Here is a 27,914-nt window from a genome sequence, read left to right on the forward strand (position 1 = left end):
GCAGAACAATGGGAAGGGAGCAAGATAGCAGCTCCCAGTAGGTATCAGAATAGCACTCAATAGTAAGAAATCCAAGTCCGGCTTGGGACTCCTCCAGTTACATGGGAGTAGGAGAAACAATAGGTTAGCTGAAAGCAGTTCTAATGTGTAGCGCCGGCTGAAAGCTCAGACTCAGGCACACTTTACTGCTGCGCTGCAAGTTGGAGTGATATCCCCCCCCCCAGCAGCCGATCAGCAGAACAATGGGAAGGGAGCAAGATAGCATCTCCCAGTAGGTATCAAAATAGCACTCAATAGTAAGAAATCCAAGTCCGGCTTGGGACTCCTCCAGTTACATGGGAGTAGGAGAAACAATAGGTTAGCTGAGAGCAGTTCTAATGTGTAGCGCTGGCTGAAAGCTCAGACTCAGGCACACTTTACTGCTGTGCTGCAAGTTGGAGTGATGTGGCTAGCCCCATGGGAAAAATAGATTACAATGCAGGATTCTGCTGGAGAAGCTCTATTAACTGATGGGTTTTGTAACAAACAGGTTTTTCTGTGACAGAAAGTGTGGGGGGGGCACTACATCAAGCAGTTCGCAGGGTAAATTTGTAATCCCACAGACAAACTTATTTTCAACATGATTCCTGTAGACGAGATTCAGGTGCTATTGTTGGTCTCCAGGTCACGTTGCTTTTGTTTTGTATCTTTGTTTGCATTTCTGCATTGGGAGTTTTTGCTCAGTAGCTTTTCCTGTTGTCACTGTGTTCCATATTGCGGTGAGTTTGTATATTACTCTGAGCTTCTGGTACAGCTGGTTTGTTTGCTACAGAAACCCTACTATAGTTTATATAAATACCCCGCTGTGTAGCCCCGGGGGCAGCCATTCCTGCACTGGTACAGCTGGGGTGTTTGCTACAGAAACCCTACTATAGTTTATATAAATACCCCGCTGTGTAGCCCCGGGGCAGCCATTCCTGCACTGGTACAGCTGGGGTGTTTGCTACAGAAACCCTACTATAGTTTATATAAATACCCCGCTGTGTAGCCCCGGGGGCAGCCATTCCTGCACTGGTACAGCTGGGGTGTTTGCTACAGAAACCCTACTATAGTTTATATAAATACCCCGCTGTGTAGCCCCAGGGGCAGCCATTCCTTGCACTGGGTACAAGCTGGGGTGTTTGTTACAGAAACCCTACTATAGTTATATAAATACCCCGCTGTGTAGCCCCGGGGGCAGCCATTCCTGCACTGGTACAGCTGGGGTGTTTGCTACAGAAACCCTTACTATAGTTTATATAAATACCCCGCTGTGTAGCCCCGGGGGCAGCCATTCCTGCACTGGTACAGCTGGGGTGTTTGCTACAGAAACCCTACTATAGTTTATATAAATACCCCGCTGTGTAGCCCCGGGGCAGCCATTCCTGCACTGGTACAGCAGCTGGGGTGTTTGCTACAGAAACCCTACTATAGTTTATATAATACCCGGCTGTGTAGCCCCGGGGCAGCCATTCCTTGCACTGGTACAGCTGGTTGTTTGCTAAGAAACCCTACTATAGTTTATTAAAATACCCCGGCTGTGTAGCCCCGGGGGCAGCCATTCCCTGCACTGGTACAGCTGGGGTGTTTGCTACCAGAAACCCTAACTATAGTTTATATAAATACCCCGCTGTGTAGCCCGGGGCAGCCATTCCTGCACTGGTACAGCTGGGGTTGTTTGCTACAGAAAACCCTACTATAGTTTATATAAATACCCCGCTGTGTGCGCCATTACTGGTACCTGGGTGTTTGCTACAGGCCCTACCCCGCAGCCCCATCCTGCACTGGTACAGCTGGGTGTTTGTTACAGAAACCCTACTATAGTTATATAAATACCCCGCTGTGTAGCCCCGGGGGCAGCCATTCCTGCACTGGTACAGCTGTTGTTTGTTGCTACAGACCCTACTATAGTTTATATAAATACCCCGCTGTGTAGCCCCGGGGGCAGCCATTCCTGCACTGGTACAGCTGGGGTGTTTGCTACAGAAACCCTACTATAGTTTATATAAATACCCCGCTGTGTAGCCGGGGCAGCCATTCCTGCACTGGTACAGCTGGTGTTTGCACAGAAAAACCCTACTATAGTTTATATAAATACCCCGCTGTGTAGCCCCGGGGCAGCCATTCCTGCACTGGTACAGCTGGGGGTTTGCTACAGAAACCTACTATAGTTTATATAAATACCCCGCTGTGTAGCCCCAGGGGCAGCCATTCCTGCACTGGTACAGCTGGGGTGTTTGTTACAGAAACCCTACTATAGTTTATATAAATACCCCCGCTGTGTAGCCCCGGGGCAGCCATTCCTGCACTGGTACAGCTGGGGTGTTTGCTACAGAAACCCTACTATAGTTATATAAATACCCCGCTGTGTAGCCCCGGGGGCAGCCATTCCTGCACTGGTACAGCTGGGGTGTTTGCTACAGAAACCCTACTATAGTTTATATAAATACCCCGCTGTGTAGCCCCGGGGGCAGCCATTCCTGCACTGGTACAGCTGGGGTGTTTGCTACAGAAACCCTACTATAGTTTATATAAATACCCCGCTGTGTAGCCCCGGGGGCAGCCATTCCTGCACTGGTACAGCTGGGGTGTTTGCTACAGAAACCCTACTATAGTTTATATAAATACCCCGCTGTGTAGCCCCGGGGGCAGCCATTCCTGCACTGGTACAGCTGGGGTGTTTGTTACAGAAACCCTACTATAGTTTATATAAATACCCCGCTGTGTAGCCCCGGGGGCAGCCATTCCTGCACTGGTACAGCTGGGGTGTTTGCTACAGAAACCCTACTATAGTTTATATAAATACCCTGCTGTGCAGATAACAGATAAGCTCTGTAGAATACAATGGGCATCTACAGAGCTTATCTATTATCTGCTATATAACCTGTGCACAGCGGGGTATTTATATAAACTATAGTAGGGTTTCTGTATCAAACACCCCAGTTATACCAGTGGGGGTACCCTGGGCACAAATAAACACTCCCCAAATCCCCCCCTAACTGGCCTTCAGGCTGGGCCCCCTTAGCCCATAACAAGGTTACAGATATATAGAAACATTGGGGTAACAGTCACCCCGCTATAGTTCCAGGGGTACCCAGGGCACAAATAAGCACTCACCCCAAATCCCCCCCTAACTGGCCTTCAGGCTGGGCCCCCTTAGCCCATAACAAGGTTACAGATATATAGAAACATTGGGGTAACAGTCACCCCGCTATAGTTCCAGGGGTACCCAGGGCACAAATAAGCACTCACCCCAAATCCCCCCCTAACTGGCCTTCAGGCTGGGCCCCCTTAGCCCATAACAAGGTTACAGATATATAGAAACATTGGGGTAACAGTCACCCCGCTATAGTTCCAGGGGTACCCAGGGCACAAATAAGCACTCACCCCAAATCCCCCCCTAACTGGCCTTCAGGCTGGGCCCCCTTAGCCCATAACAAGGTTACAGATATATAGAAACATTGGGGTAACAGTCACCCTGCTATAGTTCCAGGGGTACCCAGGGCACAAATAAGCACTCACCCCAAATCCCCCCCTAACTGGCCTTCAGGCTGGGCCCCCTTAGCCCATAACAAGGTTACAGATATATAGAAACATTGGGGTAACAGTCACCCCGCTATAGTTCCAGGGGTACCCAGGGCACAAATAAGCACTCACCCCAAATCCCCCCCTAACTGGCCTTCAGGCTGGGCCCCCTTAGCCCATAACAAGGTTACAGATATATAGAAACATTGGGGTAACAGTCACCCCGCTATAGTTCCAGGGGTACCCAGGGCACAAATACCCACTCACCCCAAATCCCCCCCTAACTGGCCTTCAGGCTGGGCCCCCTTAGCCCATAACAAGGTTACAGATATATAGAAACATTGGGGTAACAGTCACCCCACTATAGTTCCAGGGGTACCCAGGGCACAAATAAGCACTCACCCCAAATCCCCCCCTAACTGGCCTTCAGGCTGGGCCCCCCTTAGCCCATAACAAGGTTACAGATATATAGAAACATTGGGGGTAACAGTCACCCCACTATAGTTCCAGGGGTACCCAGGGCACAAATAAGCACTCACCCCAAATCCCCCCCTAACTGGCCTTCAGGCTGGGCCCCCTTAGCCCATAACAAGGTTACAGATATATAGAAACATTGGGGTAACAGTCACCCTGCTATAGTTCCAGGGGTACCCAGGGTACAAATAAGCACTCACCCCAAATCCCCCCCTAACTGGCCTTCAGGCTGGGCCCCCTTAGCCCATAACAAGGTTACAGATATATAGAAACATTGGGGTAACAGTCACCCCGCTATAGTTCCAGGGGTACCCAGGGCACAAATAAGCACTCACCCCAAATCCCCCCCTAACTGGCCTTCAGGCTGGGCCCCCTTATCTCTCTGTTCAGTGACTCAAAATTATGAGAGGCGTTGGAATACATGGAACATTTCTCTATGTGATATACAAAATGGACACTAGGTGGCGCTGTGCATTTAGTTAATATGTGCTTTCAATGATTTCATGCAGTTCTATCACGGTTTCCTCTGTTCCACTAATTTTGTTCTTAGTTTTCCAAAACTGTACAATGTGCCGTGCGTTATCCCTGAATCATTTACCAGTAAAGCTTCTGACAATTCATGAAATGCGGCTACCACACAACTTTTTTAAAGCGACCGCAACTTTTTCTTCATTTGGTGAATTTTTTTGTAGCGAAACCATGCCTGGTGAAATAATTCACTCATCACTTGTATTCCCTGTGTGATCATCGCAGAGACCCCCCTCCTCTGCCAAAAAGAGCAATGATAGAACTGAGCAGACAAGCGCCCGGTGTAGCTTCCTGTATCAGTAACTATTGTTGCTGCCACAAGGGTAAAACACTAGGGGGCGACGCTGTTCCGCGTAATATGTAAGATTAAAAGGAAACAAAATAAACAATTTATGTAAATTGCGGGCAGGCTGGTTTCCCAGCACAAAAGGGACAAAAGGGACAAAAGGGACAAAAGGGGGGGATTTTTCTTGAAAATATTTACATTTTTTAAGATCTCGTTTGACAACTTTGTGCGCAGCGGCGTTTGCCTGGAATGTCATTGTATCGTTGCCTGAAACTCACGTTCTCCTCTGCTGTGACCTATACGCATTCCGCCTACACATTCAGGGCCGCCATCAGGAACTTTGGGGCCCCGTACAAGGCCCCCCCCATGAACACAAGTACAAGGTGCCAGTATTTTGGCCCCCGCTACACAGAAGCTTGCAGGTAGGTAGGTTACACTGTAAGGGCGCAGTGGTACAAACCCGCCAATCATATTGCTGGAAGGCAGGGGGGTAACTCTAGAAGAAAGAGACCCTGGGGAGCCCACAAACTAGTGGGGGGTCATGGGACTGATAAACAACCAACCAGGTAATTCTGAATCCCGCCCACTTTATAGGCAGCAAAACTGAAGCATTCAGGGGAACCCCTGTCCCTTTACCCCAATACCCCCCATTGATAGCCCCACCGCCCCTATCTGTGCCTAACTGTTACAGCCCAGTATGGGGGTACAGCCTGTCCCTGACTATAGTGTATGCCCATAGCAACCTGCTGTGTTTCTCTGCTATTTGCCATAGATACCTGCCCTTGTTATTACACCCCCATAGGATGTGTCATAGCCCAGCCATGTATTTCCCTACTCCCATTGCCTGCATAGCAACCTTTATATGCTTTTCCCTGAACTTTGGTTGCTAAGGGACCTGTTTCCCATAGAAATTGACCATTTTGTCAGGGTAAGAATTGCTGGGTGCATAGGGTGCAGGCACCCCTACAGGCACCCCTATATACACCCCTACATGCACCCTTACATACACCCCTACATACACCCTTAAATACACCCCTACAGGCACCCTTACATACACCCTACATACACCCCTACAGGCACCCTTACATACACCCCTACAGGCACCCTTACATACACCCCTATATACACCCCTACTGGCACCCTTACATACACCCCTACAGGCACCCTTACATACACCCCAATATACACCCCTACAGGCACCCTTACATACACCCCTACAGGCACCCCTACAGGCACCCTTACATACACCCCTACAGGCACCCTTACATACACCCCTACAGGCACCCTTACATACACCCCTACAGGCACCCTTACATACACCCCTACAGGCACCCCTACAGGCACCCTTACATACACCCCTACAGGCACCCTTACATACACCCCTACAGGCACCCTTACATACACCCCTACAGGCACCCTTACATACACCCCTACAGGCACCCTTACTTACACCCCTACAGGCACCTTTACATACACCCTACAGGCACCCTTTACTTACACCCCTACAGGCACCCTTACATACACCCCTACAGGCACCTTTACATACACCCCTACAGGCACCCTTACTTACACCCCTACAGGCACCCTTACATACACCCCTACAGGCACCCTTACTTACACCCCTACAGGCACCCTTACTTACACCCCTACAGGCACCTTTACATACACCCCTACAGGCACCCTTACTTACACCCCTACAGGCACCCTTACATACACCCCTACAGGCACCCTTACATACACCCCTACAGGCACCCTTACATACACCCATTACCCAAATACCTGGCTGCATTTGGGTTTTTCCTTGTCCCATTTTTAGGGATTTTTATGTTTTGTTCTGGGGATTTCCTTTTATGTCACGTCAGCGCTGTCTCAGGTAGGGGGCGGGGCCAACGGTGTTATAGGTAAATAGGTAGAGGATATAGGCACAGTCTGCCTCCCAGGTAGGTACCGTGCGTTCTCTGGAACTGAGCTGCTCCCTGGCACCAGCTTCCAATGGTACCGGAACCCACAGGTACTGTCTGTCTGTTCCTTTCCCTTCCCTGCACTGCTGGTTCTGACTCCTGATACAACTCCCCAATATCCATTCATTCCTCATTCTCACTGGGTTTATAGTTATGTGTAACTGTCACTGTGTCTGTCCCTTTCCCTTCCCTGCACTGCTGGTTCTGACTCCTGATACAACTCCCCAATATCCATTCATTCCTCATTCTCACTGGGTTTATAGTTATGTGTAACTGTCACTGTGTCTGTCCCTTTCCCTTCTCTGCACTGCTGGTTCTGACTCCTGATACAACTCCCCAATATCCATTCATTCCTCATTCTCACTGGGTTTATAGTTATGTGTAACTGTCACTGTGTCTGTCCCTTTCCCTTCCCTGCACTGCTGGTTCTGACTCCTGATACAACTCCCCAATATCCATTCATTCCTCATTCTCACTGGGTTTATAGTTATGTGTAACTGTCACTGTGTCTGTCCCTTTCCCTTCCCTGCACTGCTGGTTCTGACTCCTGATACAACTCCCCAATATCCATTCATTCCTCATTCTCACTGGGTTTATAGTTATGTGTAACTGTCACTGTGTCTGTCCCTTTCCCTTCCCTGCACTGTTGGTTCTGACTCCTGATACAACTCCCCAATATCCATTCATTCCTCATTCTCACTGGGTTTATAGTTATGTGTAACTGTCACTGTGTCTGTCCCTTTCCCTTCCCTGCACTGCTGGTTCTGACTCCTGATACAACTCCCCAATATCCATTCATTCCTCATTCTCACTGGGTTTATAGTTATGTGTAACTGTCACTGTGTCTGTCCCTTTCCCTTCTTTGCACTGCTGGTTCTGACTCCTGATACAACTCCCCAATATCCATTCATTCCCTCATTCTCACTGGGTTTATAGTTATGTGTAACTGTCACTGTGTCTGTCCCTTTCCCTTCCCTGCACTGCTGGTTCTGACTCCTGATACAACTCCCCAATATCCATTCATTCCTCATTCTCACTGGGTTTATAGTTATGTGTAACTGTCACTGTGTCTGTCCCTTTCCCTTCTCTGCACTGCTGGTTCTGACTCCTGATACAACTCCCCAATATCCATTCATTCCTCATTCTCACTGGGTTTATAGTTATGTGTAACTGTCACTGTGTCTGTCCCTTTCCCTTCTCTGCACTGCTGGTTCTGACTCCTGATACAACTCCCCAATATCCATTCATTCCTCATTCTCACTGGGTTTATAGTTATGTGTAACTGTCACTGTGTCTGTCCCTTTCCCTTCCCTGCACTGCTGGTTCTGACTCCTGATACAACTCCCCAATACCATTCATTCCTCATTCTCACTGGGTTTATAGTTATGTGTAACTGTCACTGTGTCTGTCCCTTTCCCTTCCCTGCACTGCTGGTTCTGACTCCTGATACAACTCCCCAATATCCCATTCATCCCTCATTCTCACTGGGTTTATAGTTATGTGTAACTGTCACTGTGTCTGTTGTTCACCTTTAAATTAACTTTTAGTAGTCTGCAGATAATTGAGCAGCCAGTTGCTAGGGCCTTATATTACCCTAGCAACCAGGCAGTGGTATAAAGGAGAAAATAATAATAACAATAACAATAAAACTGGAGCCTCACAGAGCAATAGGTTTTGGCTGCCGGGGTCAGTGACCCCTATCTGAAAGCTGGAATTGTAATATATTCTAAACCAATAGGAAATGAAGAACAATGAGAAAGCTGTTACAAACAGGCCATTCTATAATAGTCTTAGGATTTACATGAAGGGGAAATATGCCATTAATGATTTGAAATTCAAATTCTTAGATCAGTGCTGTCCAACTTCGGCCCACGGCCACCTGTCTGGCTGCTGTGACTGCTTCCCTTTGTGCTCTAAATGGTATCAGTACTGAGATTAACTGGCCCCCTGCATTGCTCACACCTCAGATTCAGGCTGTAATCCCCCTGTACTGTTCACTCCTCGGGCTCAAACAGTAGGAGTAGCGCCAGCATTGTGTCACTGTATGTACTGCCTGCCCTGTGCTGCCTGTGTGTGCCATACATGTCTGTTACTCTAATTCTACTTTCTCCCTGCAGAAACAAAACAAGTGAACAATGCAGCCAGGTACAGTAATAACAGTAACAGTGGGGGGATAATAGCCTCTGGGAAGGGACTGGGGCTGTGGGATAGCAGGTATAGTAGGGAGAGATGGTGCCTATAGTAGCAGTGGGGGGATAATAGCCTCTGGGAAGGGACTGGGGCTGTGGGATAGCAGGTATAGTAGGGAGAGATGGTGCCTATAGTAGCAGTGGGGGGGATAATAGCCTCTGGGAAGGGACTGGGGCTGTGGGATAGCAGGTATAGTAGGGAGAGATGGTGCCTATAGTAGCAGTGGGATAATAGCCTCTGAGAAGGGACTGGGGCTGTGGGATAGCAGGTATAGTAGGGAGAGATGGTGCCTATAGTAGCAGTGGGGGGTAATAGCCTCTGGGAAGGGACTGGGGCTGTGGGATAGCAGGTATAGTAGGAGAGATGGTGCCTATAGTAGCAGTGGGGGGATAATAGCCTCTGGGAAGGGACTGGGGGCTGTGGGATAGCAGGTATAGTAGGGAGAAGATGGTGCCTATAGTAGCAGTGGGGGGGATAATAGCCTCTGGGAAGGGACTGGGGCTGTGGGATAGCAGGTATAGTAGGGAGAGATGGTGCCTATAGTAGCAGTGGGGGGGATAATAGCCTCTGGGAAGGGACTGGGGCTGGGGGATAGCAGGTATAGTAGGGAGAGATGGTGCCTATAGTAGCAGTGGGGGGATAATAGCCTCTGGGAAGGGACTGGGGCTGTGGGATAGCAGGTATAGTAGGGAGAGATGGTGCCTATAGTAGCAGTGGGGGGGATAATAGCCTCTGGGAAGGGACTGGGGCTGTGGGATAGCAGGTATAGTAGGGAGAGATGGTGCCTATAGTAGCAGTGGGGGGATAATAGCCTCTGGGAAGGGACTGGGGGCTGTGGGATAGCAGGTATAGTAGGGAGAGATGGTGCCTTAATAAGTAGCAGTGGGGGATAATAGCCTCTGGGAAGGGACTGGGGGCTGTGGGATAGCAGGTATAGTAGGGAGAGATGGTGCCTATAGTAGCAGTGGGGGGATAATAGCCTCTGGGAAGGGACTGGGGCTGTGGGAAAGCAGGTTATAGTAGGGAGAGAATGGTGCTATAGTAGCAGTGGGGGGATAATAGCCTCTGCGGAAGGGACTGGGGCTGTTGGGATAGCAGGTATAGTAGGGAGAGATGGGACCTATAGTAGCAGTGGGGGGATAATAGCCCTGGGAAGGGACTGGGGCTGTGGGATAGCAGGGTATAGTAGGGAGAGATGGTGCCTATAGTAGCAGTGGGGGGGATAATAGCCCTCTGGGGAAGGGACTGGGGCTGTGGGATAGCAGGTATAGTAGGGAGAGATGGTGCCTATAGTAGCAGTGGGGGGATAATAGCCCCTGGGAAGGGACTGGGGCTGTGGGATAGCAGGTATAGTAGGGAGAGATGGTGCCTATAGTAGCAGTGGGGGATAATAGCCTCTGGGAAGGGACTGGGGCTGTGGGATAGCAGTATAGTAGGGAGAGATGGTGCCTATAGTAGCAGTGGGGGATAATAGCCTCTGGGAAGGGACTGGGGCTGTGGGATAGCAGGTATAGTAGGGAGAGATGGTGCCTATAGTAGCAGTGGGGGGATAATAGCCTCTGGGAAGGGACTGGGGCTGTGGGATAGCAGGTATAGTAGGGAGAGATGGTGCCTATAGTAGCAGTGGGGGGATAATAGCCTCTGGGAAGGGACTGGGGCTGTGGGGATAGCAGGTATAGTAGGGAGAGATGGTGCCTATAGTAGCAGTGGGGGGGATAATAGCCTCTGGGAAGGGACTGGGGCTGTGGGATAGCAGGTATAGTAGGGAGAGATGGTGCCTATAGTAGCAGTGGGGGGATAATAGCCTCTGGGGAAGGGACTGGGGCTGTGGGATAGCAGGTAAAGTAGGGGAAGATGGTGCCTATAGTAAGCAGTGGGGGATAATAGCCTCTGGAAGGGACTGGGGCTGTGGGATAGCAGGTATAGTAGGGAGAGATGGTGCCTATAGTAGCAGTGGGGGGATAATAGCCTCTGGGAAGGGCTGGGGCTGTGGGATAGCAGTATAGTAGGGAGAGATGGTGCCTATAGTATGCAGTGGGGGGATAATAGCCTCTGGGAAGGGACTGGGGCTGTGGGATAGCAGGTATAGTAGGGAGAGATGGTGCCTATAGTAGCAGTGGGGATAATAGCCTCTGGGAAGGGACTGGGGCTGTGGGATAGCAGGTATAGTAGGGAGAGATGGTGCCTATAGTAGCAGTGGGGATAATAGCCTCTGGGAAGGGACTGGGGGCTGTGGATAGCAGGTATAGTAGGGAGAGATGTGCCTATAGTAGCAGTGGGGATAATAGCCTCTGGGAAGGGGTGTGCTGTGGGATAGCAGGTATAGTAGGGAGAGATGGTGCCTATAGTAGCAGTGGGGATAATAGCCTTCGGAAGGGACTGGGGCTGTGGCGATAGCAGGTATAGTAGGGAGAGAGGTGCCTATAGTAGCAGTGGGATAATAGCCTCTGGGAAGGGACTGGGGCTGTGGGATAGCAGGTATAGTAGGGAGAGATGGTGCCTATAGTAGCAGTGGGGGGATAATAGCCTCTGGGAAGGGACTGGGGCTGTGGGATAGCAGGTATAGTAGGGAGAGATGGTGCCTATAGTAGCAGTAGGGTATATATATATAATACCCTGTGGGGGAGATATTGCCCTGCTGGGGGTGCATCTATTTACAATCTGTTTCTCTCTCAGAGCCAATAATCCTACACCAGGGAATTGCTATGAAATCCCCCCCTGAGATGTTCTTCCTCCGCCTGAATATGGTAAATAAATATTTCTCGAAGTCGTGCGAAACAGCTGTAGGGGGGGGGGGGGGCACAAGGGGCTGGGAGTCGGGTACTTACACAGTAACAATTCTTGGGATTTTACATTGTTATTGTTCCTATTTCCAGCCTGAAACTGGTTAGTGGGGGTCGCTGACCCCGGCAACTAAAAACAAATAGACAGGGAGAAGTTTCCTGCTTAATTTGCTTTCAGCCATCTCCTATTCATCTTCCCTTATGACTTCCAATCGGTGACCTGGTTGTTAGGATAGTCAAGCCCTAGCAACTTAAGTTGCCAATAAGGTTCCTACGTTTGCCCAGGAGCAGTAACATAGCAACCAATAAGATTTTCTTTTTAACAGGTAACCATAAAATGCTACCTGCTGATTGGTTGCTAGGGGTTACTAACCCCCTATATATGTATTACATAAGGCCGGTGTAGATGTCCTTGTGGCCCTGCCCATTTTATGATGAGGGTGTGGCTTAATTGCTATTATTTTTGTGTTTGGGGGGGATTTGGGGCTCATGTCGGGGGGCATCTGGTTAATGGGGCTCTGTCTCCGCAGTGGAAGGAGAGATTTTTTATCCTATGGAAGAATTCCGAGTTCGAGTGTAACCTGGTTTATTACGCGACAGACGGGACACGAAAGAGAAAGGGGGTGATACCCATCCGGGAGTAAGTACCCCCCAATGTGGCTGTTTGTCGGGGCTCCTTGTCGTGATTGGGCCAGTGCCGAGCTCTGTACTCTCTTGTGATTGGTGCTTTTATCCCCAGGATCAAAGATATCATGAAGGGCCCATCCTGCGACGCGGCCAATATCGCCCCCATCCTGATGCTGCACCTGTGTGACCCCGACAATGTGCTGCTCGTTATGACGAAATGTCGGAAATATTATCTGATTAACAACGATCAGTAAGTAGCGGAGGGGTTACGGGGGGCTCTGATTGGAGGGGCAGCCAACCAAATGCTGGGGTTCATCACTTACCTACAGGTAACCCCCAGGATGTTGGGGGGCTACAGATTGGACACTCATTGTTTGCAGATGTGGGGCCCAGGCTTGCTATATACCTATGGGCCCCATCCTCCCTAATCTAGGGGCCCCATCCTCTCTAATATAGGGCCCCATCCTCTCTAATTTAGGGCCCCATCCTCTCTAATATATGGCCCCATCCTCTCTAATATAGGGCCCCATCCTCTCTAATATAGGGGCCCCATCCTCTCTAATATATGGTCCCATCCTCTCTAATATAGGGCCCCATCCTCTCTAATATAGGGCCCCATCCTCTCTAATCTAAGGGCCCCATCCTCCCTAATCTAGGGGCCCCATCCTCTCTAATATATGGCCCCATCCTCTCTAATATAGGGCCCCATCCTCTCTAATATAGGGCCCATCCTCTCTAATATAGGGCCCCATCCTCTCTAATATAGGGCCCATCCTCTCTAATATAGGGCCCCATCCTCTCTAATATGAGGGCCATCCTCTCTAATATAGGGCCCCATTCCTCTCTAATATAGGGCCCCATCCTCTCTAATATAGGCCCCATCCTCTCTTAATATAGGGCCTCTCTCTCTAATATAAGGCCCCATCCTCTCTAATATAGGCCCATCCTCTCTAATTATGGCCCCATCCTCTCTAATATAGGGCCCCATCCTCTCTAATATAGGGGCCTCATCCTCTCTAATATAGGGCCCCATCCTCTCTAATATAGGGCCCCATCCTCTCTAATATAGGGCCCCATCCTCTCTAATATAGGGCCCATCCTCTCTAATATTGCCCATCCTCTCTAATATAGGGCCCCATCCTCCTTAATCTAGGGCCCCATCCTCTCTAATATATGGCCCCATCCTCTCTAATATAGGCCCCATCCTCCCTAATCTAGGGGCCCCATCCTCTCTAATATATGGGCCCCATCCTCTCTAATCTAAGGGCCCCATCCTCCCTAATCTAGGGCCCCATCCTCTCTAATATAATGCCCCATCCTCCCTATTAGGCCCCCCATCCTCTTAATCTAGGGCCCCATCCTCTCTAATATAGGGCCCCATCCTCTCTAATCTAAGGGCCCCATCTTCCTAATCTAGGGCCCCATCCTCTCTAATATAGGGGCCCCCATCCTCTCTAATATTAGGGCCCCATCCTCCTAGGGCCCCATCCTCTCTAATATAGGGCCCCATCCTCTCTAATATAGGGGCCCCATCCTCTCTAATATAGGGCCCATCCTCTCTAATATAGGGCCCATCCTCTCTAATATAGGGCCCCATCCTCTCTAATATATGGGCCCATCCTCTCTAATATAGGGCCCCATCCTCTCTAATATAAGGCCCCATCCTCTCTAATATAGGGCCCCATCCTCTCTAATATAGGGCCCCATCCTCTCTAATATTAGGGCCCCATCCTCTCTAATATAGGCCCCATCCTCTCTAATATAGGGCCCCATCCTCTCTAATATAGGGCCCCATCCCTCTAATATAGGGCCCCATCCTCTCTAATATAGGGCCCCATCCTCTCTAATATAGGGCCCATCCTCTCTAATATAGGGCCCCATCCTCTCTAATATAGGGCCCATCCTCTCTAATCTTAAGGGCCCCATCCTCTCTAAATCTAAGGGCCCCCATCCTCTCTAATATAGGGCCCATCCTCTCTAATATAGGGCCCCATCCTCTCTAATATAGGGCCCCATCCTCTCTAATATAGGGGCCCCATCCTCTCTAATATAGGGCCCCATCCTCTCTAATATAGGGCCCCATCCTCTCTAATATAGGGCCCCATCCTCTCTAATATAGGGCCCCATCCTCTCTAATATAGGGCCCCATCCTCTCTAATATAGGGCCCCATCCTCTCTAATATAGGGCCCCATCCTCCTAATTAGGCCCATCCTCTCTAATATAGGGCCCCATCCTCTCTAATATAGGGCCCCATCCTCTCTAATATAGGGCCCCATCCTCTCTAATATAGGGGCCCCATCCTCTCTAATATAGGGCCCCATCCTCTCTAATATAGGGCCCCATCCTCTCTAATCTAGGGCCCCATCCTCTCTAATCTAAGGGCCCCATCCTCTCTATATAGGGCCCCATCCTCTCTAATATAGGGCCCCATCCTCTCTAATATAGGGCCCCATCCTCTCTAATTCTTAGGGCCCCATCCTCTCTAATATAGGGCCCCATCCTCTCTAATATAGGGCCCCATCCTCTCTAATCTAGGGCCCCATCCTCTCTAATATAGGGCCCCATCCTCTCTAATATAGGGCCCCATCCTCTCTAATATAGGGCCCCATCCTCTCTAATATAGGGCCCCATCCTCTCTAATATTAGGGCCCCATCCTCTCTAATATAGGGCCCCATCCTCTCTAATATAGGGCCCCATCCTCTCATATAGGGCCCCATCCTCTCTAATATAGGGCCTCATCCTCTCTAATCTAGGCCCCATCCTCTCTAATATAGGGCCCCATCCTCTCTAATATAGGGGCCCCATCCTCTCTAATATAGGCCCCATCCTCTCTAATATAGGGCCTCATCCTCTCTAATCTAGGGCCCCATCCTCTCTAATATAGGGCCCCATCCTCTCTAATATAGGGCCCCATCCTCTCTAAATATAGGGCCCCATCCTCTCTAATATAGGGCCCCATCCTCTCTAATATAGGGCCCCATCCTCTCTAATATAGGGCCTCATCGCTCTAATCTTAGGCCCCATCCTCTCTAATATAGGGCCCATCCTCTCTAATATAGGGCCCCATCCTCTCTTAATATAGGGCCCCATCCTCTCTAATATAGGGCCCCATCCTCTCTAATATAGAGGCCTCATCCTCTCTATTCTTTAGGCCCCATCCTCTCTAATATGGCCCCATCCTCTCTAATATAGGGCCCCATCCTCTCTAATATAGGGCCCCATCCTCTCTAATATAGGGCCTCATCCTCTCTAATATAGGGCCCATCCTCTCTAATATAGGGCCCCATCCTCTCTAATATAGGGCCCCATCCTCTCTAATCTAGGGCCCCATCCTCTCTAATATAGGCCCCATCCTCTCTAATATAGGGCCCCATCCTCTCTAATATAGGGCCCCATCCTCTCTAATATAGGCCCCATCCTCTCTAATATAGGGCCCCATCCTCTCTAATATAGGGCCCCATCCTCTCTAATATAGGGCCCCATCCTCTCTAATATAGGGCCCCATCCTCTCTAATATAGGGGCCCCATCCTCTCTAATATAGGCCCCATCCTCTCTAATATAGGGCCCATCCTCTCTAATCTAGGGCCCCATCCTCTGCATTATATAGGCCCATCCTCTCTAATATAGGCCCATCCTCTCAAAATCTAGGGCCCCATCCTCTCTAATCTAGGCCCCATCCTCTCTAATCTAGGCCATTCCTCTCTAATATAGGCCCCATCCTCTCTAATATAGGGCCCCATCCTCTCTAATATAGGGCCCCTCCTCTCTAATATAGGCCTCTCTAATCTATTCCTCCTAATCTAGGGCCCATCCTCTCTAATCTAGGGCCCCATCCTCTCTAATCTAGGCCCATCCTCTCTAATATAGGGCCCCATCCTCTCTAATATAGGCCCATCCTCTCTAATCTAGGGCCTCATCCTCTCTAATATAGGGCCCCATCCTCTCTAATCTAGGGCCCCATCCTCTCTAATCTAGGGCCCATCCTCTCTAATATAGGGCCCCAATCCTCTCTAATATAGGGCCCCATCCTCTCTAATCTAGGGCCCCATCCTCTCTAATCTAGGCCCCATCCTCTCTAAAATAGGGCCCATTCCTCTCTAATATAGGGCCCCATCCTCTCTAATATGGGGCCTCATCCTCTCTAATATAGGCCTCATCCTCTCTAATATAGGGCCCCATCCTCTCTAATATAGGGCCCCATCCTCTCTAATATAGGGCCCCATCCTCTCTAATATAGGGCCCCATCCTCTCTAATATAGGGCCCATCCTCTCTAATATAGGCCCATCCTCTCTAATATAGGCCCATCCTCTCTAATATAGGGCCCCATCCTCTCTAATATAGGGCCCCATCCTCTCTAATATAGGGCCCCATCCTCTCTAATATAGGCCCCATCCTCTCTAATATAGGGCCCCATCCTCTCTAATCCTAGGGCCCATCCTCTCTAATTAGGGCCTTCATCCTCTCTAATATAGGCCCCATCCTCTCTAATATTAGGCCCCATCCTCTCTAATATAGGGGCCCATTCCTCTCTAATATAGGGCCCCATCCTCTCTAATATTAGGGCCTCATCCTCTCTAATCTAAGGCCCCATCCTCTCTAATATAGGGCCCCATCCTCTCTAATATAGGCCCCATCCTCTCTAATATAGGGCCCCATCCTCTCTAATATAGGCCCCATCCTCTCTAATATAGGGCCCCATCCTCTCTAATCTAGGGCCCCATCCTCTCTAATCTAGGCCCCATTCCTCTCTAATCTAGGGCCCCATCCTCTCTAATCTAGGCCCATCCTCTCTAATCTAGGGCCCCATCCTCTCTAATATAGGGCCCCTCCTCTCTAATATAGAGGCCCATCCTCTCTAATCTAGGGCCCATCCTCTCTAATCTAGGGCCCCATCCTCTCTAATATAGGGCCCCCATCCTCTCTAATATAGGGGCCCATCCTCTCTAATATAGGGCCCCCCATCCTCTCTATCTTAGGGCCCCATCCTCTCTAATCTAGGGCCCCATCCTCTCTAATATAGGGCCCCATCCTCTCTAATATAGGGCCCCATCCTCTCTAATATAGGGCCTCATCCTCTCTAATATAGGGGCCTCATCCTCTCTAATTCTAGGGCCCATTCCTCTCTAATATAGGGCCCCATCCTCTCTAATATAGGGCCCCATCCTCTCTAATATAGGGCCTCATCCTCTCTAATATAGGGGCCCCTCCTCTTCTTAATATGGGGCCTCTCCTCTCTAATTCTAGGCCCCATCCTCTCTAATATAGGGCCCCATCCTCTCTAATCTAGGGCCCCATCCTCATACTAAATAGGGGCCCCATGCTCGCTATCAGAGGCACACATACTCATCTAATATAGGGCCCTCATCCTCTCTAATATAGGGCCCCATCCTCTCTAATATAGGGGCCCCATCCTCTTAATTCTAGGCCCATCCTCTCTATATAGGGGCCTCATCCTCTCTAATATAGGGCCCCATCCTCTCTAATATAGGGCCCCATCCTCTCTAATATAGGCCCATCTCTCTGATTATAGGGCCCCATCCTCTCTAATATAGGGCCCAGTCCTCTCTAATATAGGCCCATTCCTCTCTAATATAGGCCCCATCCTCTCTAATATAGGGGCCCCATCCTCTCTAATCTAGGCCCATCCTCTCTAATATAGGGCCCCCATCCTCTCTATATAGGGCCTCATCCTCTCTAATATAGGGCCCCATCCTCTCTAATATAGGGCCCCATCCTCTCTAATATAGGGGCCTCATCCTCTCTAATATAGGGCCCCATCCTCTCTAATATAGGCCCCATCCTCTCTAATATAGGCCCCATCCTCTCTAATATAGGGGCCTCATCCTCTCTAATCTAAGGCCCCATCCTCTCTAATATAGGGGCCCATCCTCTCTAATATAGGGCCCCATCCTCTCTAATATAGGGGCCATCCTCTCTAATATAGGGGCCTCATCCTCTCTAATCTAAGGGCCCATCCTCTCTAATATAGGGCCCCATCCTCTCTAATATAGGGCCCCATCCTCTCAAATATAGGGCCCCATCCTCTCTAATATAGCCCATCCTTCAATATAGGGCCTCATCCTCTCTAATATAGGGCCCCATCCTCTCTAATATAGGCCCATCCTCTCTAATATAGGGGCCCCATCCTCTCTAATATAGGCCCCATCCTCTCTAATATAGGGCCCCATCCTCTCTAATATAGGGCCCCATCCTCTCTAATATAGGGGCCCATCCTCTCTAATATAGGGGCCTCATCCTCTCTAATATAGGGCCCCATCCTCTCTAATATAGGCCCCATCCTCTCTAATATAGGCCCATCCTCTCTATATAGGGGCCCATCCTCTCTAATATAGGGCCTCATCCTCTCTAATATAGGGCCCCATCCTCTCTAATATAGGGCCCCATCCTCTCTAATATAGGGCCCCATCCTCTCTAATATAGGGCCCATCCCTCTCTAATATAGGGCCCATCCTCTCTAATATAGGGCCCCATCCTCTCTAATATTATGGCCCCATCCTCTCTAATATAGGGGCCCCATCCTCTCTAATCTAGGCGCCCTCCTCTCTAATATAGGGCCCATCCTCTCTAATATAGGGGCCTCATCCTCTCTAATATAGGGCCCCATCCTCTCTAATATAGGGCCCCATCCTCTCTAATATAGGGGCCCCATCCTCTCTAATATAGGGCCCCATCCTCCGTCTAATAGAGGGCCCCATCCTCTCTAATATAGGCCCCATCCTCTCTAATATAGGGCCCTCCTCTCTATATAGGCCCCATTCCTCTCTAATATAGGGCCCATCCTCTCTAATATAGGGCCCCATCCTCTCTAATATAGGGCCCCATCCTCTCTAATATAGGCCCATCCTCTCTAATAATAGGGCCCATCCTCTCTAATATAGGGCCTCATCCTCTCTAATATAGGGCCCCATCCTCTCTAATATAGGGCCCCATCCTCTCTAATATAGGGCCCATCCTCTCTAATATAGGGCCCCATCCTCTCTAATATAGGGCCCCATCCTCTCTAATATATGGCCCCATCCTCTCTAATATAGGGCCCCATCCTCTCTAATATAGGGCCCCATCCTCTCTAATATAGGGCCCCATCCTCTCTAATATAGGGGCCCCATCCTCTCTAATATAGGGCCCCATCCTCTCTAATTCCACCCCTGTTTGTTGCCCACAGAGAGGAGATAGAAGCTTGGTACCAGCACCTCAAAATGGCCCGACTGTGGGAACATCACCCCCAAGAACCTTCCCTCTCAACTCCTGTGCCAGAGACCAACCAGAATGTAAATCCTGCTCTTGGGGGCAATTTGGGGCAAGAAGAGATTCCATGTTCCCTGTGTATTACGGCTGCTTGTTTGTCTCCCGCGCAGGAAGCCAGAAACCCCCCCGCACGTTGCCCCAACCTGTGTGATCTATGGGCCCCGTTACACAAGCAGAGCATCCCGCGGGGCCACACCGTAAAGCAGGTTCAGTATCTACGCCTTGACCTTCCCAAGCTCTGGGGGGGGGGGCTGCTTCCTATTCTGGGTCAGGGGGCAATGGCAGAACTTAAAATGCCAGGTTTCTGGGTTTCCCGTGTGACAGTCTCCCATGAATACAGTGCTGCCTGCATTGAGTGGTGCTGTATTCATGATTCAGGGCTGCATTGCACCTACATCACTGGGCAGTAACTTGGGGCAATTAATAAATTCCTCCAGTCTTTACCCCACCCCCATAGCCTTCTGGTCCCGGTATCAGGTTCTGTTCTGCCTTCGCTCATTGCTTTGTACCTGTTTGTGTTGCAGGAGAGGCCATGCACCTACCCCAGCGCTCAGAGGAAGGTAAGTTGCATTGCAGTCTCTTTTCTAAGCCCATTGGCCCTTGTCTGGAGCCCAGAAAGCATCGGCCGGGGGGGGGGGAGGGGGGGCAGATCAGTGTTTTCTGCTTTATAGAAATAGTGACACAATGGAACCGGCAGCTCTTTCCTCATTCCTCTGTGTCACAGGCTGACGGGGACAAAGGGAGGTTCCGGCCCAACCTGTGCTACTGCCTCCATTATACAGCCAGCCAAGCATGTACCCCCATGTACCCCCCATTGTACCCCCCCATGTACCCCCCATGTACCCCCATGTACCCCCCATGTACCCCATCAACCCCCCATGTACCCCCCATGTACCCCATGAACCCCCCATGTTTACCCCCCATGTACCCCATCAACCCCCCAGTGTACCCCTCATTATACCCCCCATGTACCCCCCATGTACCCCATGTACCCCCATGTACCCATGTACCCCATGTACCCCCATTGTACCCCCCATGTACCCCCATGTACCCCCCATGTACCCCCCATACCCCCATGTACCCATCAAACCCCCATGTACCCCTCATATACCCCCCATGTACCCCCCATGTACCCCATGTACCCCATGTACCCCCCATGTACCCCCCATGTACCCCCAACCCCCCATTGTACCCCATCAAACCCCCATTGTACCCCTTCAATGTACCCCCATGTACCCCCATGTACCCCATGTACCCCATGTACCCCATGTACCCATGTACCCCCATGTACCCCCCTGTTTACCCCCAGTGTACCCCCATGTTACCCCCATGTACCCCATCAACCCCCTATTACCCCTCATTACCCCATGAAACCCCCCAATTCGTACCCCCCATGTTTACCCCATCAACCCCCCATGTACCCCTCATATACCCCCCATGTACCCCCATGTTACCCCATGTACCCCCATGTACCCCAATGTACCCCCCATGTACCCATGTACCCCCATGTACCCCATGAACCCCCATGTACCCCTCATGTACCCCATGAACCCCCCATGTACCCCCCATGTACCCCCATGTACCCCCCATGTACCCCATGTACCCCATGTACCCCCCATGTACCCCCATGTACTCCCCATGAACCCATGAACCCCCATGTACCCCCATGTACCCCCATGAACCCCCCATGTACCCCCATGTACCCCCATGAACCCCCCATGTACCCCTCATGTACCCCATGAACACCCCATGTACCCCATGAACCCCCCATGTACCCCCCATGTACCCCCCATGTACCCCCATGTACCCCATGAACCCCCATGTACCCCATGTACCCCCCATGTACCCCCCATGTACCCCCCATGTACCCCCATGTACCCCATGAACCCCCCATGTACCCCCATGGTACCCCCCATGAACCCCCCATGTACCCTCCATGTACCCCATGAATCCCCCATGTACCCCCCATGTACCCTCATTGTACAGTGATAAAGGGGAACTCCACCCTAATTACTTTCAAGGGGAATTCCCTTCTCTGCACTGCTGGTTCTGACTCCTGATACAACTCCCCAATATCCATTCATTCCTCATTCTCACTGGGTTTATAGTTATGTGTAACTGTCACTGTGTCTGTCCCTTTCCCCTCTCTGCACTGCTGGTTCTGACTCCTGATACAACTCCCCAATATCCATTCATTCCTCATTCTCACTGGGTTTATAGTTATGTGTAACTGTCACTGTGTCTGTCCCTTTCCCTTCCCTGCACTGCTGGTTCTGACTCCTGATACAACTCCCCAATACCCATTCATTCCTCATTCTCACTGGGTTATAGTTATGTGTAACTGTCACTGTGTCTGTCCCTTTCCCTTCCCTGCACTGCTGGTTCTGACTCCTGATACAACTCCCCAATATCCATTCATTCCTCATTCTCACTGGGTTTATAGTTATGTGTAACTGTCACTGTGTCTGTCCCTTTCCCTTCCCTGCACTGCTGGTTCTGACTCCTGATACAACTCCCCAATACCCATTCATCCCTCATTCTCACTGGGTTTATAGTTATGTGTAACTGTCACTGTGTCTGTCCCTTTCCCTTCCCTGCACTGCTGGTTCTGACTCCTGATACAACTCCCCAATACCCATTCATTCCTCATTCTCACTGGGTTTATAGTTATGTGTAACTGTCACTGTGTCTGTCCCTTTCCCTTCCCTGCACTGCTGGTTCTGACTCCTGATACAACTCCCCAATATCCATTCATCCCTCATTCTCACTGGGTTTATAGTTATGTGTAACTGTCACTGTGTCTGTCCCTTTCCCTTCCCTGCACTGCTGGTTCTGACTCCTGATACAACTCCCCAATATCCATTCATCCCTCTTTCTCACTGGGTTTATAGTGTAAATGAATTGCTATGGGTAGCAATCTCTTTTTCCATATCTCAATAAAGACATTTCTACACCCATAATCCTTTTCACTCACACTATTATATTCTATATTTCCAGACCGGCCACAGGAACAATCGCTCAAACACCAACCCAGGAAACCTCGGGCGCCCCATGTATGGACCCCTATTGCCAATGTTATCCAATGCCTTTCAGGTACCTTTTTATTTTGCTTACTGGGAAATGCTAAAGGGCAACTAATACTTGTTATAAAAATATATTTGTCATAGAGTTTATTCTAACCCTAATAGCCTTAATCCACTAACCCTAACCCCAACCCTAACCCTAATAACCTTAATCCACTAACCCTAACCCCAACTCTAACCCTAATAACCTTAATCCACTAACCCTAACCCCAACTCTAACCCTAATAACCTTAATCCACTAAACCCTAACCCAACCCTAACCTAATAATTAATCCACTAACCCTAACCCCAACTCTAACCCTAATAACCTTAATCCACTAACCTAACCCTAACCTTAATCCACTAACCCTAACCCCAACTCTAACTAACTTATCCACTACCCTAACCCCAACCCTAACCCTAATACTTAATCCACTAACCCTAACCCAACTCTAACCCTAATAACCTTAATCCACTAACCCTAACCCCAACTCTAACCCTAATAACCTTAATCCACTAACCCTAACCCCAACCCTAACCCTAATAACCTTAATCCACTAACCTAACCCAACTCTAACCCTAAACCTAATCCACTAACCCTAACCCTAATAACCTTAATCCACTAACCCTAACCCCAACCCTAACCCTAATAACCTTAATCCACTAACCCTAACCCCCAACTCTAACCGCTAATAACCTTAATCCACTAACCCTAACCCCAACCTAAACTCCTAACGCTAATAACCTTAATCCAACTAACCCTAACCCCAACCCTAACCCTAATAACCTTAATCCACTAACCCTAACCCCAACTCCTAACCCTAATAACCTTAATCCACTAACCCTAACCCCAACCCTAACCCTAATAACCTTAATCCACTAACCCTAACCCCAACCCTAACCCTAATAACCTTAATCCACTAACCCTAACCCCAACTCTAACCCTAATAACCTTAATCCACTAACCCTAACCCCAACCCTAACCCTAATAACCTTAATCCACTAACCCTAACCCCAACCCTAACCCTAATAACCTTAATCCACTAACCCTAACCCCAACCCTAACCCTAATAACCTTAATCCACTAACCCTAACCCCAACCCTAACCCTAATAACCTTAATCCACTAACCCTAACCCTAACCCTAATAACCTTAATCCACTAACCCTAACCCCAACTCTAACCCTAATAGCCTTAATCCACTAACCCTAACCCTAACCCTAATAACCTTAATCCACTAACCCTAACCCCAACCCTAACCCTAATAACCTTAATCCACTAACCCCAACCCTAACCCTAATAGCCTTAATCCACTAACCCTAAGCACTAACTAATTGTGGGCATTGTGCTTTAGGATTCACTAAATCCATAACCAGCCAGTGTAATATCCCTTTAAGATTCCCCTCTGCAGATTGTGAGCTCTGTTGGCTCTGTGTAATTACTCGTTGGCATTAATAGTAAGGGATTTATTTCTCTATAGAGCTCAGGGAAGGAGGCAGTCGGCGCGGCGCAGTCGGATTCTGATAGTGACACAGTAAGTAAATTGTATCCTGTTTGTTGTACATTGGGGGTTGGGGGGGTAACATGGCTGTAACTACACCTCTACATCTGCCCCGCAGGCAGTTCTGTGTATAATAAGCCCAATATTGTGCCCCTACAGAGCGAATCGGACCCCCAGGAGAACAGCGAGCCTGACAGTGACCAGGAGCAGGGGAAACCCATACGAGGGTAAGTACTTACCCCGCTGACAGCTCTGGGGCACTAATACCCCCGGGGCACACAGTGGAGATAATTTATGAATGTGTTGCTAAACTGCACCAGTGCAACCAATCAGCAATTAGTTTTCTCATCAAACTGCTACAAGTTAGAGCAAAGATCTGATTGGCTGCTATGGGTAACTGCACTTACGTTGGCAAATAAGCCCCATTTCTTAGTTTATTGGGCAAAAATGAGATGCAGCAACTGTTTGTCCATTTCTGCACTGCTGGTTCCCATTCTCAGAACAATGTAGGAAAAGCCACGCAGCCAGTTGCCCAGTTCCCTCAATGCCTTGCTACACATATAAATATTATCTGTCAGCGTTGGTAGCGGCTCTGTGGCCCCCCGTGTCCATGTGTCGCTATAACTGTGCCCCCCAAATGTGACTTTTACAGAGCGAGTATGAAAAAAAATACCTTCCAGAAGAAAAAAGTGATTGTGTCCACGGAGGAGCTGAAAAAACACTTTGATGTTGGAGAATGTTTATAGTAAGGGAACCGCCATCTGCACATGTATACCCCCCCCCACCTGCCTGCACTATGTATTCCCCCTTACCTGCCTGCACTATATATACCCCCTTACCTGCCTGCACTATAAATGAAATTGTCTTTATTTGTATCTTTACAGCGTCAGGAAGTGGAATCCCACCAGTGATGCCGGGGACTTTAACCAGGGGGATCTCATTTACTCCATCAATGGCTTCAGGCTGAATAGCCGCCAAATGCTCTTCAACCTGCTGCGGTGCTGCACCGAAGAAGAGGTGGGTGCTGGGATAGAGTATCATGGGTGCCATTTCTACCCACAGTTCAGAAGTATAGATCCCATTATTTTTACACTGGGCTGTAAAGTAACATCCAGAAGCCCCCCATGGTCCAGTACTATGATGTAGAGAGTAATGTTCTGAGACAATTTGCAATTGGTCTTCGGTTTTTTTTATTTGTAGTTTTTTAATTATTTCAGTTTTTGTTCAGCGGCTCTCCCGTTGGGAGTTTCAGTAGCTAGGTGGTTGCTAGGGTCCAAATGACCTTAGCAACCAGGGTGTGGTGTGAATGAAAGACTAATGAATATGAACAGGAGAGGGGCTGAATGGAAATATAACCACTAAAATTTAACAATAACCATTAAACTGGAGCCTCACAGAGCAATAGGGTTTGGCTGCCGGGGTCAGTGACCCCCATTTGAAAGCAGCAAAGAGTCAGAAGAAGGCAAATAATTCAAAAACTATAAATAATAAATAATGAAGACCAATTGAAAAGTCTGTGTCTGGACCCCCACTAGTGCCCAGGGGGGGAGGGGGACTTTCTATGTGGCCCTTTTGGTAATGAGTTAACCAGTACCTTGTTTAGGTCTAAGTAGCAAAATGGCAGATGGACTTCAAAAAGGGTGGGGCTTATTGGAAATGGGCGGGAAATGGGGTGCTGCTTGGTTATACTGGGGGGTAGGACTAAGCAAAGACCTTGTCCCATTAAATGGAGGGAGGATGTTTGACTTTGGGGGGGACACCTGCTGCCGTTGCTAATGGCTTCCTTGCCTTTCAGGTGACCCTCACCGTGCTCCGTAGCAGAATGGCGCCTTTCTTCCACACAATGGGCTGCTCCTGCACCCCTGACCCTAATGCTGAGCTGTTCCATTGACTTCCATGGCTTGGGCGCCCCTAAAGGAGCCGAGGAAGCCAAGCTGGATATCCATAGGCCCCATCGCTGCGGGGTCTCTAGGGGGCAAGTCAGGCAGGAACAGCCTCCTTTATCAACATGGGACCAAGGCGACCGGTTCCGCTCATTGTTACTCTCCTCTCTGTGCTGCTTCTTTGTCTGAGAAGATCATTTCTACATCTGTTCTGATTCTGGAATAGGGTCGGAAGCCATTTGGCCACTTTGGCCGGTATTTATTATCAGCAATGGAATGGGGGAGGGAAAAATGGGGGAAGTGGGTAACAACACAAATGGTTAAATACTAGTCCTCTCTATCCTTAACCCTTTATTATCACTAATTCAGCCCATTGGGCCACTCTTACCGGCTGTGTGGATCCAGCACTGAGCAAAGGAACCGGCGGAACCACAACTGTCTGCACTTGCACTTTTTGGTGGCGATGAGCACAAGAGCTTGCACTTAATCACTCAGGCATTTGTATCTCGTTATCCGTTTACACTATAAAGCCGATGATACAAAGATTGTTTTACATATATTCATAGTTTCCATGCAGCCTTGCAGCAGTGTGGTAAAGCGAGCGCCTATACACAGAACTCAATGTTGCCCAATCCTTTTGGAGCAGAACCAGGAACATGGAACCCATTGTATCTGCCTTTCCTACTTATTATCAACTATAAAGGTCCCACTGAGGGAACTGCTGTACCTACTCGACCCATCTGAATGTATGAGGCGGATTTTAATTAAATAATCCCCAATATTTTTCTCTTTTATATATATATATATAAAAAAAAAAAATTTTATTCTGAGCCGTAAATATATCCTTGGGGTAATGGCACGTGGGGCTGTTTCAGGTCTAAAAAATATCTAGAATATTTGTATTTTTTTATAAGATTTAGGTCTCATTTAACTACTCTGTAGTAAAATCCATTGTGTATAATACTCCTTGGTGTATAAAGTAGTTGCCAGTGGGCAAGTGAAAATAGCAGGGGGCAGGATGACTGGGGGGGTGCGGGGAGTTGTAGTTGCACAGGTTGGTGCCCCCTGACTCTTCTGCTGTGCAGTTCATTAGTCATGTGACTAAGGTGTCAGTACATACACATGTATGATCCTCATTATGTTTATTCATTTATATTTGATAATTTTTTTATGTGATTCTGTGACCCCCCCTCCTGTGAAATAAACTTCTTTAAATGATTATCAGCTTCTTTTATTTATATCCTCCAGACAGGGGGCTGTTCCTGCTGAATTGTGCTTAGTACAGGGGAATCCCTATGTGCCATAGTTTTATGGTATCTCTCTGTACAGGCTATGGGCAAACTTAGGGGGCTGTTCCTGCTGAATTGTGCTTAGTACAGGGGAATCCCCATGTGCCATAGTTTTATGGTATTTCCTCTGTACAGGCTATGAGCAAACTTAGGGGGCTGTTCTTGCTGAATTGTGCTTTAGTACAGGGGAATCCCTAGGTGCCATAGTTTTATGGTATCTCTCTGTACAGGCTATGGGCAAACTTAAGGGGCTGTTCCTGCTGAATTGTGCTTAGTACAGGGAATCCCTATGTGCCATAGTTTTATGGTATTTCTCTGTACAGGCTATGAGCAAACTTAGGGGGCTGTTCCTGCTGAATTGTGCTTAGTACAGGGGAATCCCTGTGTGCAATAGTAACTCAGCCTACAGCCTTGTGCCTTTATATGGGCACAGAACCCCTCAGTGACTGCTAATATCCTTATCATTTACAGTAGGGGGTACATTATCCCTTATAATACATGAGTGATACTCAGAGTTC

General features: G+C 49.0%; 1 protein-coding gene across 5 annotated transcripts; it reads left to right on the forward strand.

The window, feature by feature from the left end:
* On the forward strand, window positions 1-27,326 carry LOC100496133. Of its 5 annotated transcripts, XM_031906375.1 has the most exons (14): window positions 6,759-6,842; window positions 8,910-8,937; window positions 11,659-11,729; window positions 12,296-12,405; window positions 12,505-12,642; window positions 19,580-19,685; window positions 19,773-19,868; window positions 20,187-20,222; window positions 22,660-22,755; window positions 24,204-24,257; window positions 24,384-24,451; window positions 24,877-24,969; window positions 25,109-25,241; window positions 26,020-27,326. In XM_031906375.1, exons 2-14 carry the CDS (start codon window positions 8,928-8,930, stop codon window positions 26,113-26,115), a joined length of 1,107 nt encoding a protein of 368 aa, XP_031762235.1. In that variant the 5' UTR covers window positions 6,759-6,842; window positions 8,910-8,927; the 3' UTR covers window positions 26,116-27,326. The 5 variants fall into 5 exon arrangements, with proteins under 5 accessions (XP_031762232.1, XP_031762234.1, XP_031762233.1 ...); XM_031906372.1 differs by lacking the exon at window positions 6,759-6,842 and adding an exon at window positions 1-37 and having other exon boundaries at window positions 19,580-19,868; XM_031906374.1 differs by lacking the exon at window positions 6,759-6,842 and adding an exon at window positions 685-758 and having other exon boundaries at window positions 19,580-19,868.
* Window positions 27,327-27,914: the final 588 nt, after the last annotated feature.

This window comes from Xenopus tropicalis, chromosome 7 (assembly GCF_000004195.4).
Source record: "Xenopus tropicalis strain Nigerian chromosome 7, UCB_Xtro_10.0, whole genome shotgun sequence".
NCBI lineage: Eukaryota > Metazoa > Chordata > Amphibia > Anura > Pipidae > Xenopus > Xenopus tropicalis.